Source organism: Bombyx mandarina, chromosome 15 (assembly GCF_030267445.1).
Source record: "Bombyx mandarina strain Sakado chromosome 15, ASM3026744v2".
NCBI classification, from domain to species: Eukaryota; Metazoa; Arthropoda; class Insecta; order Lepidoptera; family Bombycidae; genus Bombyx; species Bombyx mandarina.
The window spans coordinates 1,657,210-1,676,165 of record NC_143221.1 but is presented as its reverse complement, the minus strand read 5'-3'; the positions used below and the strand labels follow the sequence as shown (position 1 = coordinate 1,676,165).

Genomic DNA, 18,956 nt, shown 5'->3' with positions numbered 1-18,956 from the left:
TTTAGATATGTTTAATATTAATTTTCTAACAACATTAGACAGCGACTTGGTTGTGTGCTTGGCATCGCTGATGTCCCTGAGCGACGGGTATCAATCACTGCTCATTCTATAGACGCCGTTTGAAAAAAAAACGTACATACATTTCATTCATTATGTATGTTAACTTTGTACTTTGGCGTCACGTAAATTAAATTAATTGAGATAGAAAGTTAATTTTTATTTTTATCATTAATCTTTAAGATCGTTAAACATGTATTTTATCAAAACTTATATGATACATGTAACTTATAAATAATACATGTATCATATGGAAATCTTCGTGAAGCAAATCGATCAAGTGATATCGATCCTACAAGTGGAATGTATTGATTCGGTACTAACGATTTCTCGTGAAACGTTGCTCATGCAGTTATGAAATGCGCATAGTTGTTGCTCGACATACGTGACAAAATTCTTAAAATGCATTATTTATCTATGTATATATACTTACTGTTGAAGATTTTCTATGCGACGTTGTAATACATATCGCACCCTTAAAACATAAATGGCACTATACAAAAAATGCTATTTTTTAGTTAAGTATAGTGTCAAAGTGCGTAAGACGAAACGCGCCTAATGCAAAGACCCCTGTAGCTCTAATGTGCTTAATTTTCGCTAGATGCTGCTAGTGTCACTTATGAATTTGTAACAACTTGCACGGTCGGTAATTAATAAACCGGCACTATGCCAGATCGCGACAAGTCACCGGAGGAATCCCTTATCAAGATGAGTAAAAAACTGGCACATTTCGTTAAGTGTCACTTATTAAATAAATATACTTTCGAATATTTACAGTGAGTAAGTGCATAAGTGGCAGTTTGAGTTTAACGTCAGTTATTTAATAACTTTAATTAGAATTTTGTTTTCTGTCTTCTACAAGTCAAAGATAAATTGTTTGAATTTTACGATCTCTGAGCTTGCAAGACATAATACTGAATGTTTTTTTCTGGGACGAATCGCAAGGTAACCGTGGAGCAAATGCAAGAGCAAATAGGCAGTTGTGTCTTAAAATACTTGCAAAGAAATCTTCTTTAGCTGACAAAAACATAGATTTATTTTCTACTCAGATAACTGCTGCGGCCAGCAGAAAAATCAATTCATCATCGGTATGTACATCTTGCATAGATGTACATACCGATGATGTGCACTTAACTGGAAAGTAACATCTATAACACACAAGTTTTAAATCCGTGGACACACACAGAACGAAGGAGATGCAGCACATTCAACGATTGAGCAACATATAAAAAGAATACTTAAATCTGGACTCATTTATGTGCCTTCCCAGTACGTAACCGACATCAGAAGTGCAAAAAAACATGGCACACCATTCAAAGTAAACGAAACGGCTTATAACTATTTCATTGACATCAAACAACTGCCCGTTCCTAGACTGAACAAAAGCGTTGAAAGTGAACTTGTAAAGGTGTCTGATATAAAAGTCATCAAAGTGGTGAAAGTTGAAGATGATAAGGTAAAATTTTGTTACAAAACATCCTACGTTGATGATTTCAAAGAACTTAACCTGGGATCTAAAAGAGCCAGTGCAAGGAACCAGAGGACTGAAGAATTGCAACATCTGTATAACCAAAAGTTAGATTTATCCGAAAGAAAGAAGAGTGACGTGAAAAGCCTTCTAGATGCTGGTTTGATACCCAACTTTTACAATTCCTACTTTGACAGAGTTTTGAACTAGGTGGGTAGTGTCCACCCTTTAAAAATGTAGTTGATTAATTATTATTTGTAAGAAGAGGTTTTTGATAGGTTTTTTTTGTGATCTATTTTACGGATTTTTGTGCGAAATTTTTTTTAAGTTACTGTTACTTTATTAATATTTTTCTCGGTTCTAGAACTTGATGCTTAAAGACCGAATTGCTAAGAGACGACAGGTTCTTACATAATTCAGTTTTAAATTTAGTTTTACAACATTTTATAGGATGTACCTACATAATGTTGATACAATATTTTTTATAATTACTTACGGTTTTTTGTGAAAAACAATATTTTTAAGTTAAGTACCTACTGTAAGTTATCATAAATAATATTTTTGCTGACTCTTGTGATTAAGCCTTTGATATGCTTATTTATACGTAACTTTTACAGTTCCTACTTTGAAAGACTTTTAACCTTGGTATTTAATTTGGAATACCTCTATTAATTTGTATTGATTAGTAAGTAAGAACAAGATTTTAATATAATGTTAATTATGATAAAATTACGAATTTTATTCAAACACAAATCCTAAGTTTCAGTTTTTTTGACAATACCTTTGTCTAGATTTAGACAGATTTGTTATTATGATTATTTGCGGTAGTTTTGACCTAAAACTGTGAGCGTGTGTCAAATAAATAGTATTCTTTAATATTTCAGTAATTATATTGTTTTATTTGTCTCTTTTTTATCAGTACAATGTAGGTAAAATAACGACTTAGAGGTCATTAAGCAAAAATTATTGAATAACTATCAAACTATAACCGACACTATACAAAACTTTTTTTTTAAATGCTTCTCCATTGATAATTAATCAATAATTTTATGGTATGCCACTGGATTCTGAAACAGCGTTAGTTAAACTGTTATTTTAAGCCGATCACGAAGCTATAATTACATTTTTTATGTTCCATATCACCCATACAATATTAAAAAAAACTTAAAACGGCCATACTGTAAAATGAACATTTTCGTATAGTGTCATTTATATTTTAAGGGTGCGATATAAATACATATTATGAATAAATATCTATTCTATCTCTTAGGTTTATGGCGTTTCCTTTTAGATTTCGCCAATGTCAAGTGTATATAATACTCTGCTTTCTATAGCGGGCTTCGTGAACGAGCAAGGTCACAGATATTCACTAAGAATTAAGTGAGTAGCTAAGAATGTTTGATGACAGGATCTCTGTTGATTTACCTAAAACAAATAAGACGCACACAATATATATACAGGGGTTAGTTCGATAAAAGACAGACAAACTACAGCTTAATGTTATTTTGGTTAATGAATGAACTAAGAATATAAACGAAAGGAGAGTTGACAAGGGAAAGAAGAGATTTGAGATCAATGGGGCGAGGAATATCAGGAGGAAGGAGATCATAGAGGGAGGAAGATAGACGAGGACAACTGAAAAACATGTGATTTGGAGAGCCTTCGTCAAGACCACATTCGCAAATAGAACTATCCCTGATATGAAGTTTAGCCAGGTGGACGGGGGTACACGTATGGCCTAGCCTTAATCTACAGATCGTACTTGTAACGCGTTTATGTAAATCTTTGAAGTTGCAGAACCAAGGTCGGGGAGGAATAAAGCCTTGAATATCAGCGTAGTGTTTACCTTTATAAAAACTAGTCTTTTGCCAGCAAGAATTCCAAGAAGAAAGCAATCGTTGTTTAGCTATTGGGATTAAATCATTAGAATAAATTCTGTAATGATCCATACAGCCAGTTGTTGTGGCATCTTTGGCACAAAGATCTGCAGTTTCATTACCTAAAATGCCACTGTGGCCAGGCAACCAAGCAAGGACAACTTCAATGTTTTTAGAATGGCAGCTGAAAAGTAAATTTTTAATTTTAAGTATGTAAGGAAATTTAGATTTAGATTTAAATTGGTTAGCAACGATAGCCTGTAAACAACTCTTAGAATCAGTAAGAATAACAGATTTATTTAGTTTATGGGACTCAATGAATGATAGTGCTTCCAGAATAGCTATGGACTCACCAGAGAAGACTGAAGCTTGAGGGGGGCATTTAAAATTGAGAATCATATTGTATTTGGGAATCCAGACAGCGGAGCCAACACAACCCTGGTCTGACAACTTAGAAGCATCAGTGTAAATGATGAGCCAATCGGGCCAATGCTTGGCAATGTATCTATTTAACTGGGAATTTGCAGAATTACATTTTTTTTCTATGCCGAGATCTAAAAGAACTTGAGGCTGAAAGATAAGAGCCTTAAAAGAGATGTCGAAAAGAGGAAATTTTTGATACTGAAATACAGGACAAGGAAGGCGGAGATAGCTGACAAAACTATTGAAAAGGCAGGGATAATCCTTGTGGTACCAATATTTATTAGAAGAGATAAAATCAGAAAGGATATGAAGTTTAGAGATAAGAGGATGATAAGGGGATTGAATGACTTTAGAAAGGAACCGGTCAGATAAGTATTGTCTTCTAAGGAATAAGGGAGCATCGCCGCATTCTACCTGAAGAGCATTAATAGGTGACGATTTCATAGCTCCACAGATTAATCTCAGACATTTAGATTGAAGTTTGTCAAGGGAACTCATAGCAGATTTGTTACAAGGTTCCAGAAGGAAAGTGCCATAGTCTAAGTGACTACGTACTAAGGCGTTATACATAAGTTTTTGAGTATAGGGGTGACATCCCCACCAGACACCAGATAAGGAACGCAAAATGTTAATATTTTTTTCACATTTTTTAACAATATGATTAATATGATGGACACCAGTTAATCTAGAATCTAATACAACACCAAGAAATTTCACATTGTCTACAACCGAAAAATTATGTTGATCATAAGATATTGAAACGTTAGGACAAGATCTGGACCGAGAGAAAACAACCACTTTGCTTTTAGGAATAGATAGGGACAGACCGTGGTCTGAGAGCCAGTCTTGGAGATAGCCTATACCTGAATTTAGGAGAGAAGAGGCCTCATCAATATTCTTAGAAGAAACATAGAGTGCGAGATCATCAGCATATTGTAGAACTTGACAAAAGGAATTAACCGAAAGCTCTAAATCGTACGTATAAATACTGTAAAGTAACGGGCTGAGGACTGACCCTTGGGGGAGCCCCTTCCACAGCTGTCTGGGAGAGGAAGAATAATTTGGAGCACGAATATATACGAATCTAGGAGACAGGAGATTAAAAATTATGTTTACAATCTTCACAGGAATACTCAGCTGGAGCATTTTCTGCCTGAGCACTGGAAGAAGAACATTGTCATACGCAGATGATATGTCCAGAAAAACACCTACTAAAGACTCATTTTTAGAGAAGGAAATACGAACGTCTGTTAGAAATATGCTTAAACTATCCATAGTACTAAAACCTTTTCGGAATCCAAACTGAGATTTAGCTAATATGTTTCTATTTTCCACAATCCATTCCAAACGATTCTTGATTAAATGTTCCAATATCTTAGCCATTGTACAGGACAAAGCGATTGGCCGATAGCTAGAAGGGTCAGAGCTGGGCTTTCCAGGTTTTAAAATAGGGATGATAATCTGAGTCCTCCATTCGTCAGGTGGAGTTCCAGATAAAAAGATATTATTAAGAATGGAAAGGAATACCCGTTTTACAGAGTTACTGCTTTTGGAAATAAAAGAGTATGGAATCCCGTCAATTCCTGGGGATGAATCACTTAAACCCTCCAAGACAGCTGAAAGTTCCTCCCAAGAAAAAGGAGACTCAAAATCATCAGTAGAATTAGAGGAAAAAGCGGAGGGAAAGGTTTCTTCCAAGCAAGGTACAGAGGGAGGAGCTAACCTACAAGAAAAATGTTCAATCCAGTCAGAAGGATCGTTAGATGAGATGACAAGAGCAGGAACAGAGCAGCGATATCGTCTCATATTCTTCCAGACTTTAGAAGGGGGAGTAATAGGAGAAAGCTCCTCGCAAAAACGCAACCAACCAAATCTTTTCTTTTCTGATAAAAGCCTTACAGTCTTGGCAGCAATTCTCTGGTAAGAGATGAAATTTTCCGAGCTCATCGCAACCGAATAAGCATTCTCTGCCTCTGATCTGCTCTGGCAAGCTTGAGTGCACTCCGAATCCCACCACGGAGGAGAAGGGATTTTACATCTAACAGTGTTTTTGAGAGGTATAGAATTAGCAGCAGAAGAAAGAAGAGCGTTTCTGAAAATTAGGTAAGAAGAAAGGACATTGACAGGGTTAATCAAAGGAATATTCATTATCTCTTGATCTAAATGAGATCTGAATTGAGACCAATCAGCTCTGTGAATATTAAATTTTAAGAGAGGTGGAAGGGAAGCAGTAGGAATAGAATGAAGGGAATCAGGAATTGACAGAATGATAGTAAAGTGATCACTACCGTGAGTGGAAGAAAGGACAGACCAGGAGAGGCTAGAAGCCAAGGAAGGAGAAGTTAAGGAAAGGTCCACAGCAGTCTTTGGATTCTGAGATGGAGGAACTCTGCGAGTAGGGGACCCGTCATTCAGTAAACACAAATCTAGTTCATCACAGAGATCAAGAAAAGGAAAAGAAATAGAATCACAGTAATAACAACCCCAAGATGTATGGTGAATATTAAAATCACCAAGAATAAGGATAGGTGGAGGAAGACTTGTAATAATAGTTTTTAATTCAAAGAGAATAGCTAAGTTAGGTTCAGGGATGTAGATGGAGAGGAAAGAAATATTATTAGCTCTAACAGCAACAGCAAAAATGCTATTACTGTGGGAAGGAAGGGAGAGTTGTTTAAATATCACATTTCTGCATACTAAAATAGCAGAGCCAGCATAACCATCTGATCTATCGTCCCGGAGACATGAGAAACCCGGGATCCTAAAGTTGGATCCAGGCTTAAGCCATGTCTCCTGGACAGCAAAGATAGAAGGTTTGTATTTGTTAATAAGAGTGATGATATCATTCTTCTTGTGACGAATGCTGTGACAATTCCATTGTAGGAATTTGGGCATTTTTAATAATTTTATTAAGCTCAGTAAGTTTAGACATGACATTGTTCGGTAGTTCAAAGTCCCCAAAACGGGAAAATATATTCAAAATTGTAGACAGTAAGAGTTCCAGGAGATTGTCATTGGGAGATACATCATCTGAAGGATAGGCACTCCCATTAGGGAGACTAGAAGGGGGAGTAATAACGATTGCTTGATGAGCTTGCCTATCATAACCTGGACTGGATGCCGGAGCTGGAGGGGATTTTTGTGTACAGTAAGTGCGACGGTACGAGACTGAATTGGATATGGCTTGGGTGTGTGGAGAAGGTTGGGTTAGGGTTTGGGAAGATTGAGTGGGAAAAAGGGGGGGAGGCGTACGAGAAATGTCTGCAAAGGATCTTCTAACTTGTGGGAACCTGATTGCTGCTTCGTTGTATGAAATGTTCTCTTGTGACATCACCAGTTTGATAGATTTCTGTCTAGAATATTCAGGGCAAGATGTATCTATGGCTTTATGGTTACCAGAGCAAAACAAACAGGTAGGTATCGGAGATAAACTATTACATTCAATGCCAGAGTGAGATTTCGCACAGATAAAACAACGCGCATTTGACCGGCATTGCGTAGCAACATGTCCAAATCTGCAGCAATTATTACATTGAATAGTTGGTAAAATATATGTCTGAACTGGGAGGGAATTGAAAAAGCAGTAAACCCTATCAGGAAGCTTTTGGCCAATAAATGTAAGGACAACTGTCGGAGTAGGAGTCCAAATAGGAGTGTTGTTTTCAATTGATTTTTTATTGAGTCGTCGGGCTCTGATGACACGTCCAAAACCATCTGGAACTTCAATGGAAGAAACTAATTCTTCTAAGGTCCACTCTACGGGAACGCCTCTTACAATACCCATGCGAGTCACATTATAAGAAGGTATAACGGCATTGTATTTGGCTGCGGCAAGACCTGGGTGATCTAGGAAGGAATTTGCGGCAACAGCAGTTTTAAATTGGACTGAGACTCGGTTTCGGCCGATACGTTTAACACCATCTTTAGCAACGTCCTTGATATTGTTGTGATGTAAAAAGTGACCGAACTTAATTGGGCGAAGCGAAGAACTAGACGAAATCTCACAATCTTTACTTACGTGGATTAAAAAAGGAGCAACATCCTGATCCAAATACCGTTTTCTGTTGCCCTCAAACTCTGGTAGAGTGTATACAGACTGAACAGATCCGATAACTTGCGCGACTGTATTTTTTTTTTGAGGTAAAGAATAATCAGAATTTGGGGGAGTTTGTCTTTTTCTTGAAGGATGTAGTGACTCCGTGTCCATTGGGATTGGAGAGTTAGATGGGTCAAGGATATAACCTCCCCGGGATCGGGGGGGTCGACGCCGTTCATAATTACACTATTTACACTAAACTACTATATTATAATACTTACAAATAAGACAACACACTTATATAAACACAAAACTAATAATTAGTTAATCAACAAGGAATGGAACCCAATAAAACACCCGAGAATTATATAAATAACCAAAACACTTGCTTCGATCACTCAACCACCAAAATTTTTTCCTAGTTCTATGAATAAATAAATTCGTTTTATATTTTATCGACATTTTTCTTTATTAACTCACTTCCTTCTAACTGATGTATTCATTTTTAGTACAAAATATTTGTTTTATGGTAGTTGAATCGACGTATCCATCATGGAGCAGATCCCACCACCGAAAGAGGTGAAGATCCTCGAAACAGCAGAGGACATTCAGGAGCGTCGTGAGGAGGTGTGTTTGCAGTATTCATTTAAATATATCACACTTGTTCAGAAAGTAGTGATACAGAATGATTTTTTTAAAAAAAATGACATTTCATTGTTTGGATTTTATTTTTGTACCTATGTCATTATTATGAGGCTTCGTAACACGGGTTACGTTCTCAGAATATAAGGCAAGTTAACCAAATTTGCTCATATACACCAACAGATCACAGTGAAGACGCTGCCAATGGCTATGAAAATTTATTTAAGCTTTTTAGAAAATTTTGATGTTGACATTGAGATAATATGAGCTCAGAGAAAATCTCTCGAGATTCAAAATTCACTCATAATAAAACTGATATCATTCAGATTTAAGTTTTAAAGTTTCGTCATCAGTCACAAGATTAAATAGTGGATGGAAATAGTCAATCATTTGTGATTTTCGTTGTCTTATAGTCTCTTTATGGTATGGTCATATGGGAGTTTATAAGTAATATACTTGTCAATGGTGTCTTGAGCAGTTAATTGTAAGATTACAAGATATTAGTGACGATTTTTATTCTTGTTGACTAAAAAAAAATATATTGTTAACTCCTAGGTTTTGAACCGCTATGAAGAGTTTAAGCAGGAAGCCCGTGCCAAACGTGAAAAACTCGAGGACTCCCGTCGCTTCCAGTACTTCAAGCGTGATGCTGATGAACTCGAGTCGTGGATTCAGGAGAAGCTGCAGGCCGCCAGCGATGAGAGCTACAAAGATCCCACCAACCTTCAGGTATGTATAGGTTCTCCAGAATACAAGAAAAAGTTACGTTTACATAGTTAAAAGGGAAGAAAAAAGTAAGATCTTCAAGATTGGCGAACAGAGAGCAGCATTCTTTGAATATTTTACCAGTGTACGGTGATCACCAATCAGAAGGGCCGCGCCGCCCCTACGTGTGAAGTGTGCGGTGCACACAAGCGCCAAGACAATAAGGGCGCCACCACCGAAATTATTTACGTTACACTTACACAACAAACAAATTCTTTGTAGTGTAGTAACGATAAGTAAGAAGGTACAATAGGCACAACATATAACTTGTAAATAACAAAACATATAATACATTTAAAGTAAAAGCATCCCAAAATTTACGTCAAAAGATTAGTCAAAATTAACAAATAATTAAAAAAAATACATTGAAGCATGAAGATTCGTAAAAATAGGAGGCGCTTCCTGGGTTTCGCACACAGGTGTTGCAGGGGGTCGGCGCGGCCCTGCTAATCAGCATTGAATGTTACTACTACCTTGTCAATTTGCGTTGCAAAACCATTATGGTTCTAAAGCTATTAGAATATACGATTCAGCCATCTATGTTATAAAAAAGTAACTGGAATAAATTTTCAGGGGCACAAATCACCAATTTATTTATCAGTAGTCACAACTATATGTGTATTTTCAATTCACTCAGGCGAAAATCCAGAAACATCAAGCATTCGAAGCGGAGGTAGCTGCGCACTCCAATGCTATCGTAGTTTTGGACAACACCGGGTCAGAGATGATAGCTGCGGGACACTTCGCTTCGGAGACCATCCGTCGGCGCTTGGACGAACTGCACCGTCTCTGGGAACTGCTGCTGTCCCGCCTCGCCGAGAAGGGCATGAAGCTGCAGCAGGCGCTTGTACTGGTGCAGTTTCTGAGGCACTGCGATGAAGTCATGTTCTGGATTCATGACAAGGTGAAATAAAATATATTTAAAAAAAACTTAGGCGTTTTGCTGCCACTGACGATCAATAATAGTGGTGCTGTTATTTTTTTTTTGACTCATGAAGCTTTGTTTGAACAGGAAACATTTGTGTGCGCGGATGAATTCGGTTCTGACCTGGAGCATGTTGAGGTGCTTCAGCGCAAGTTCGACGAGTTCCAGAAGGACATGGCCGCCCAGGAGTATCGAGTCACTGAAGTCAACCAGCTCGCCGAGAGACTCGTACTCGAAGGACACCCTGAAAGGGAAACTATCGTTAAGAGAAAGGACGTAAGTACATAGTTTTATGTTCTTTTTTTTAAATAACTTATCATTTATTGCTATGTTAATAATATTAAGTGTAAATTAAAACAAACACAATTATACATAGAATATTTTTTAAATGGTACGGATTTTTTTTTTATATCAGGAGTTGAACGAAGCCTGGCAGCGCCTGCGTCAGATGGCGCTCATGCGTCAAGAACGTTTGTTCGGAGCCCACGAGATCCAGCGCTTCAATCGCGACGCCGACGAGACCATCGCCTGGATCTCGGAGAAGGATGCCGTGCTCGGATCCGATGACTACGGGCGCGACCTGGCCACCGTGCAGACGCTACAGGTACACCCCGGGATATCCACGTAGCGTTCGTAATAAAGTAATGCAACTCACTGACTGTCATTGACAGAAGTGATTCTAATGTACAGTTAATGAGTGGGTGCAACGTGTAGAATGAGGTGTACCATAGCTTCTTTTGTCTTAATTGTATTTGTACGAGTCATGTATCGTACAGGGCAGGCGCGCATTTACATCACTTTTACATCGCTTTACTCAAACCGTAGTATAAAGCGCCAGTACACGTTCAGCACTCATATACAGCAGTACTCAATACATCAACATACATAGATAGAATTAGTTACTTGTTAGCGAAGTATATAACAAACGGATATTCTTTGACTATCAGTGATTTCTTCCTATATAAAAGTTGTGTACGCCACATTCAGCAGCGCATACAGTATTTGTTATTGGCTACTATCCTATAATTTCTAATGATGGCGTGACTGTTGCAGCGCAAGCACGAAGGAGTAGAGCGCGATCTGGCCGCGTTAGAGGACAAGGTGTCGGTGCTGGAGGGAGAGGCCGTCCGCCTGGGGGCCATCCACGGCGCGCACGCCGACGCCATCAGCGCCAAGCGCGACGAGGCGCACGCGGCCTGGCAGCGCCTGGTGCAGCGCGCCGCGCACCGCCGGCAGCGCCTCGAGGCCGCGCTCGCGCTGCACCGCTTCCTGGCCGACTACCGCGACCTGCTCTCCTGGCTCGCAGACATGCGGGCGCTCATCGCCGCCGACGACCTCGCCAAGGACGTGCCCGGGGCCGAGGCTCTGCTCGAGAGGCACCAGGAGCACAAGGTATGTCATCTGATCAATCAACCTCTAAAGGAATCGTTGAATGTACGAACGCAGCGAATGCCTTTTTTAAATAACTATAACTAATTAACTGTCTCACTGTCGGAATGCAAAATATAATTAATAAATAAAAAAGAAAATGCTCTAAATTTTTGGAACTTTGTGTATCAAAAGTGTATGATGTTTGTTAAAGTGGATTCAAATTCAGGAAATGAATAACATAATATTCTTAAACGTCGAAGGTTTATCCACCTGTCTCTAAAGTGCAAAATAAAACCTCAGAATTTAATTCACCCAAAAATATGAAAATGACATGGTGAACTGTCGACGCAGGGCGAGATGGACGCGCGCGCGGACGTGATCGGCGCGTGCGCCGTGGCGGGGCAGGCGCTGGTGGCCAGCGAGCACCACGCGGCGGCCGACGTGTCCGCGGCGCTGCACACGCTGGAGCGGGAGGCCGCAGCGCTGCAGCAGCTGTGGGAGCAGCGCCGCGTGCTCTACCTTCAGTGCATGGACCTGCAACTCTTCTACCGCGACACTGAACAGGCCGACGCCTGGATGCACAAACAAGAGGTATTTAAAGAAAAAAAAATCATTTAATTCCGACCATTATAAGTCCATAATAATATGTTGTTATTAGAGTAATACTTATAACTATGTTAGTAAAATTAAAATTAAAATTAGCAAAATTATGATTAGTAAAGATTTCATAACAATTAATAGAGGCTTCAGTTAAAACATTAATATACACATATAAAAAGCAATAAAGATTTTTTTTCAATTCTGGTGCACATTGTAATTGCAATATTTTCCACAGGCTTTCCTTGCGAACGAAGATGTAGGAGACTCTTTAGACTCCGTGGAAGCGTTGCTGAAGAAACATGAAGACTTTGAAAAGTCACTCGCCGCGCAAGAAGAGAAGATCAAGGCCCTAGACGAGTTCGCTACCAAACTTATTGAGGGCAACCATTACGCCGCCGACGATGTCGCACAAAGACGAGAGATGGTATGCCGTGTGTTTTATATTCTATAGCCAATACTGATATCTGTTTGCACTTAATAATCTATAAACTTTGGTCAATGTCAGTTGTTGGAGCGTCGTGCGGCTTTACTAGAGAAGTCGAACCAGCGCCGCGCTCTCCTCGAAGACGCCTACAAGTATCAACAGTTCGAACGGGATTGTGATGAAACTAAAGGTAAACATGCGTACAGTATATCACCATACTGCTGGAACAAAAATCTTGTTAAAGACAATTAATTTATTTGCTGTAATTATTTCAGGCTGGGTAAACGAGAAGCTGAAGTTTGCCACCGACGATTCGTACTTGGATCCGACCAACCTGAATGGCAAGGTGCAGAAACATCAGAACTTCGAACAGGAGCTGCAGGCCAACAAACCTCGCGTCGACGAGATAACGGCCGTCGGCAAGCGTCTGCTTGAGCTCGAACATTTTGCTCAACGTTAGTACTACTGTAAAATTTTTATTTTATTTTTTACTAGCTGACCCGGCAGACTTCTGAGTGCCTCAATCGATAAATAAAAGACCTAAACTTTTGTTAAAAAATAAACTTAAAACAAACAAAAGGAATCCGACCGACGGAAAGAATCCGTCGTCCGACACATCAAAGGAAAAACAAAATTGTTATTTTTATTTAATTCCGTGTATTTTCATATTTATCTAATCTTTTAAACCTTCCCTGGACTTCCGCAAATAATTCAAGACCAAAATTAGCCAAATCGGTCCAGCCGTTCGAGACTTTTAGCGAGACTAACGAACAGCAATTCATTTTTATATTTATTTTTTATTTTTGTTTTACTGTATTATCACGAATCGTTTATGACACGTACAGCTCAAATATCGTCTCGCGTGGAAGAGCTGGGCGGAATATGGGAGCGACTGGTGCAGTCTTCGGAGCTGAAGGGAAACAAGTTGCAGGAAGCGGCTCAACAACAGCAGTACAACCGGGCCGTCGAGGACATTGAACTTTGGCTCTCAGAAGTTGAAGGACAGCTGCTCAGCGAGGACTACGGGAAGGTACACGCGCGCGCAGATGCTTCCATTATATTTAAACGCAAAACATTTTAACTCTTTAACTTTCCAAAACCACACTGCAAACAGGTATATAAGTCTCAAAACCACATAGTCAGCAGTGTCTATGTTTATTGGTTTTGTTAACAATTTAATGTTGATTCGTTTTAATAATACTATGTAAGTGTAACTGTCTGTCTGTTGTCGCCTAGGATCTGACCAGCGTGCAGAATCTCCAGAAGAAGCACGCGCTGTTGGAGGCCGACGTGAGCTCGCACGCCGAACGCATCGATGCCATACGGAACCAGGCCGAGCAGTTCATAGAGAAGGGACACTTCGACGCGGATAACATCAAGGCTAAGCGGGTCAGTCGGAACTAATCTTTTTTTTTTTTTTTTTTTTTTTTTTATTGCCCTTGTAGGCAGACGAGCATACGGCCCACCTGATGGTGAGTGGTTACCGTCGCCCATGGACTTCAGCAATGCCAGGGGCAGAGCCAAGCCGCTGCCTACCGTTTAATACTCTCCACAAGCCTCGTTTGAAGAAGGACATATCATAGCGCTCGGGAAACACCGTGGAGGGGAGTTCATTCCATAGCCGGATGGTACGTGGCAAAAAAGACTTCTGGAAACGCACTGTGGATGACCTCAGTGGCTCCAGGTAGTATGGATGAACTCTACTCCGGTGGCGGGCGGTGCGATGGTAAAAACGAGATGCCGGTATCATCTCGAACAATTCCTCAGAGCACTCCCCATGGAACATACGGTACAAAATACAGAGGGAACCGAAGTCCCTCCGCAGACCCAGAGGCTCCAAACGATCCGTGAGAATGGGATTATCGACAATCCGAACGGCCCTCCTCTGTATGGAGTCAAATGGAAGAAGCTGGTATTTGGGAGCCCCGGCCCAGAGATGGGAGCAGTACTCCACGCGAGGCCGGACTTGTGCTTTATAAAGCAAAAGCCTTTGTCCAGGCGTGAAGTACCGCTTCGCTCTGTTGAGGACTCCCAGCATTTTGGACGCCAACTTGGCTTTGCCTTCCAAATGACTCCGAAACTGGACATCGCTCGAAATGTCGACCCCAAGTATCCCAATACTCTCGGAAAGTTGCAGGGATACTCCTTGGAATTGCGGCGCCATGACAAAGGGGTCCTTCTTCGCAGTGAACGCGCAAACTTGTGTCTTTAACGGGTTGAATTGAACCAAGTTCAATTCACCCCATTTGGAGACTCGCCCCAGAGAGTTCTCCACTTCAGACACAAGTTTTGATCGTCTCTCTTGCACCACGCTACGAGAGAGACTCTGATGGCCGATATATCGCGCATCCCCCGTGCTGTCATCCGCATAGCAATGCATGCCATCAATAGACAGCATGTCATTGATATACAGGATGAAAAGCGTGGGGGAGAGCACCGAACCTTGTGGAACGCCAGCGTTAATGGTCATGGTATCAGAACAATCACCGTCTACAACGACCGTGATGTTCCGCCCATCCAAAAAGCTAGCGATCCACTTGCAGAGACCCTCGGGGATTCCGTAAGATGGTAACTTCGACAGAAGTGCCCTATGCCAGACCCTGTCGAAGGCCTTCGCGACATCAAGGCTCACAGCAAGAGCCTCGCCCTTGCTCTCCAAGGCTTCAGCCCACCTGTGAGTAAGGTATACAAGAAGATCGCCAGCTGAGCGACCGTGACGGAAACCGTACTGTCGGTCACTGATCAGCTGGCGATCCTCCAGATACTTCAGGAGTTGTATATTAATTATTCGCTCCATCACCTTGGAAAGCAAGGAAGTTATCGCGATAGGCCTATAGCTCGATGGGTCCGACCGGTCACCCTTCTTGGGGATAGGGTGGACGTGGGCGGTCTTCCATGAAGACGGAACCCTGTTAGCGCAATAAGAGAGGCGATACAAACGCGTTAGCGCAGGCGTCAGCTCAGGGGCGCACGTTTTCAGAACCACTGCAGGGATGCCGTCTGGCCCACTCGACTTATGGACGTCCAGGAGTCGGAGTTCCCGCCTGACTGCACACTGTGTAAAGCAGATCTCCGGCAGGGAACTATCACACCGGAGGATGTTCGGTGGTGTGGCACCCCCGTCATCCACAGTCGAGTTCGAGGCGAAGAGTTTGACCAGAAGGTCAGCCTTCTCTTTCGCACTATGGGCCAGACTGTCATCGGACTTGCGTAGTGGTGGGAGACTAGACCTGCGAAAGTTACCTTCTGCAGCTTTGGCGAGCGACCAAAAAGCACGGCTCCCAGAGGGATAGCTCTTAAGTCGCTCGCCAATTCTAGCAACGTGCTCCGATTTCGCCCTGGCAATAACCTTCTTGTAGGACCTGGAAGCGGCGTTATATTTCCGCCAGTACAGTACAGTTTTATTAGTACTTTGTGTTATTAGGCATGTCTCCCTCCCTATATCACATATCGATCACACCCATCCTTCAAAAGGGAAACGAACAAGTGAAATTTTTATCTTAGCACATTGCTACTTGATAGTAGAACACGACTTGCTCTCAATATTCAAGAAAGTAATGGCACTGGTGTGTTATGGCTTTAAATATGGCGAGATTTTTACTGCGGAAAGTATTTGCAATAGCATTAGACTTGTTTGATTTTTAGCTGCATTTGACTAACTAAACTCATGCCTTTGAATCGAACGCAATGGTCACGGCTACGAGCTGAAATCGAAAGCCGTGAACTGTAATAAAATAAAAATATTGTAACGTAAGACGTACGTAAAATTGTGAGTAACGTAAGACGTACGAAGAATTGGGAGTAACGTATTTTTAATCCTGCCTATGCTGATAGCCTTGAGAAGCTATTTCAGCTTCGCCCTAATGTGTTTAGGTGAGCTTACGGAGCTCAAACCGGAGTGTTGCTCACACTGACCCTAGCAAAAGCCGTGCTTCGCAGAAATTACCACCGGATCGGAAACGCGACCCACTGAGAAGATTCGGCGAGAAACTCAGTGGGCTGTGTCTATGGGTTAATTCGCTCGTCGAGCCCTTCGTCACAATCGACGGGTTCGACGGTGCTTGTGGTGCCTAAAAGCACCGTTAATTGATCGGGAGGATCCGTAATGACGTGCTTTGGGCGACGTCGACGGTTTACCATTCAGTGTGAGTAACATAAGACGTACTGCACAGGACGCGTTGGTGGGCCGATACGCGGCTCTGGACGCGCCCATGGCGGTGCGCAAGCGGAGGCTGCTGGACTCGCTGCAGGCGCAGCAGCTGTTCCGCGACCTGGACGACGAGGCCGCCTGGATACGGGAGAAGGAGCCCGTCATTGCGTCCACGAACAGAGGCAAGTTTCAAAGACCATAGCTGTATTAATTTGTCGTAAGAAAATCTCGAATACAAGTAAGTCTAGCGACTCCTTGATTAATGAAAAATTAGTGATATACTTTTTGCGCTGTTATTGATCCACAATAAATCTTAAATAGATTATAAGCAGATAATCTGAAGCATCACTTAACTATCCACTATAGCTAACTCTAAATAAAGACTAATATTAGAGTCGAGAGTTGCTGTTGCTAGCTGCAACTGGTGATATCTTAAGAGAAGCATCGTCAGTTGTACCGCACAGGTTGTTGCCTCTTCCAACTGGAACATATGACAAAAATAACAGAATATGGGCACTGAACTGTGCAGGCCTAATGTGTACTCTACCTATGAACACGGGCTCGCCTGTATAGTGCTCTAGTGTAAGATACGTTGCTCCCCACTCTCATAGGGTGGGTGGTGCTATTCTCTGCGAACATGCAGGAAACTTTTATTGATAAAATAGCTAGCTCACTGATAAAAAATCGATCGATCACCTTAAAAAGATTCAAGATAGTAAAGTTTTTAATAAAATATAGATTCCGAGTTTCTTGTTGTCCAATACAAGTTGGTTTGAAATATGAGAAATGTCTAAATTACATTATTTGAGCACCCTGTTGTGTAAAGGCTTTTTTAACGTTTAACGTGGCTCCAGGTCGCGACCTGATCGGCGTCCAGAACCTCATGAAGAAGCACCAGGCCGTGCTGGGTGAGATGGCGCAGCACGAGGCGCGCGTTGAGGCGGTGCGGGCGGCCGGGGCTGCGCTGCGGGACGCCGGACACTTCGCCGCCGCCGACATCGCCGCCAGACTCACGCAACTCCGCGACAACTGGACCCAGCTGCAGGAGAAGGCGCTGCAGGTACACGCAAGCACCTTACACTTATAATTTGTTGACAGCCAGTAATACATTATACATACGCTTTTACTTTTGCTACACGTAAGAGAGTCACTGCCGAGAGGAACCACCTACAGCCTAGCCCTTCTAGCGCCCCCAGATCTACCATTCACAGTATGGATTTATTTTGATAAAAATGTTATTGAACTGTGACTCTTGTGGTGTTTTATTTATATCACTTTAAAGAAATGGAAAAAAATGTACAAGGAAAGGTATATTATCATGATTTAATCATCTTATGTAACATGTAATCCAATGATTCTTTAAGTAGACAATTCTATTTTTTTGCATGCAAATAGCGTAAACAAGACCTCGAAGATTCTCTTCAAGCTCAGCAGTACTTTGCTGATGCCAACGAAGCCGAATCTTGGATGAGAGAGAAGGAGCCCATCGCCTGCACCCAGGACTACGGAAAGGACGAGGACTCCTCTGAGGCGCTGCTAAAGAAACACGAGGCCTTGCTGTCTGACTTGGAAGCTTTCGGGAATACCATCAAGTCGCTGAGGGAACAGGCCAATTCATGCAGAGTAAGTTTATAATGAAACAGGGTTTTTGAAGTGAAACTTCTTTAGGCGCGTTGAGAGTTAAATGTAGTTTGCGACAGATTTCTTACGGCTGGAGCGAAAAGATATAATTTAGGACGAGCGAGAGTGAGAAAATAGACCGTCTCACGAACCACTCGCCTTGGAGAGAGGAAGAAAACGAGCTAGATCGTTTTTCTTATACAAATTCTGTTTATGGGCGTTGGCCACTAGATGGCTTGTTATTAGTTTCTCATTGTTCCTGTAGATGGCACTAACATATTGACTATCTTATATTTTATTTGTAATGAAAGATATTAAAAAAATATTTTTCTATATACAGTCAAAATCTGTTATAACGACATCGAAGGGACTGCTCATATTCAGTCGTAAAAACCGATAGTCGTAACAACCGGTGATGCTTAATGTGTATCGTGCAAGTACAAACAAATCGATAGGGAATTATTGGAAGAATATATTTACATAATACGCGATTTTTCTTCAATATTAATTTGTTTTCTTTTTCTTTGCGACATTTTGAAAGTTTTACGAATAACTCCACAAAGTTTTGGTGCGTCTTGTGTATAGATAAGTAATAAAC

At 41.2% G+C, this 18,956-nt stretch overlaps 2 protein-coding genes across 9 annotated transcripts in view; one reads left to right on the top strand and one right to left on the bottom strand.

The window, feature by feature from the left end:
- alpha-Spec (alpha spectrin) overlaps positions 1-18,956 on the top strand; it is a 50,549-nt gene that overhangs the window by 5,355 nt on the left and 26,238 nt on the right. For all 8 annotated transcript variants that reach the window (XM_089733123.1, XM_028173842.2, XM_089733124.1 and 5 more), the window contains exons 2-16: positions 8,395-8,488; positions 9,059-9,232; positions 9,906-10,172; positions 10,281-10,469; positions 10,609-10,797; positions 11,247-11,585; positions 11,916-12,155; positions 12,400-12,588; positions 12,670-12,778; positions 12,864-13,043; positions 13,434-13,618; positions 13,825-13,977; positions 16,761-16,920; positions 17,593-17,798; positions 18,134-18,361. In XM_089733123.1, coding sequence (XP_089589249.1) covers positions 8,414-8,488; positions 9,059-9,232; positions 9,906-10,172; positions 10,281-10,469; positions 10,609-10,797; positions 11,247-11,585; positions 11,916-12,155; positions 12,400-12,588; positions 12,670-12,778; positions 12,864-13,043; positions 13,434-13,618; positions 13,825-13,977; positions 16,761-16,920; positions 17,593-17,798; positions 18,134-18,361 — 2,883 coding nt within the window. In that variant the 5' untranslated portion in view covers positions 8,395-8,413. The remainder of the gene's footprint in view (positions 1-8,394; positions 8,489-9,058; positions 9,233-9,905; positions 10,173-10,280; positions 10,470-10,608; positions 10,798-11,246; positions 11,586-11,915; positions 12,156-12,399; positions 12,589-12,669; positions 12,779-12,863; positions 13,044-13,433; positions 13,619-13,824; positions 13,978-16,760; positions 16,921-17,592; positions 17,799-18,133; positions 18,362-18,956) is intronic.
- On the bottom strand, positions 6,525-8,090 carry LOC149501404 (uncharacterized). The gene has a single exon (XM_089733450.1). The coding sequence runs from the start codon at positions 8,030-8,032 to the stop codon at positions 6,668-6,670; it is 1,365 nt and encodes a 454-aa protein (XP_089589576.1). The 5' UTR covers positions 8,033-8,090; the 3' UTR covers positions 6,525-6,667.

Coding starts and splice junctions, on each gene's coding strand:
- LOC149501404 (XM_089733450.1), bottom strand. CDS start 8,032: ATGGACACGGAGTCACTACATCCTTCAAGAAAAAGACAAACTCCCCCA.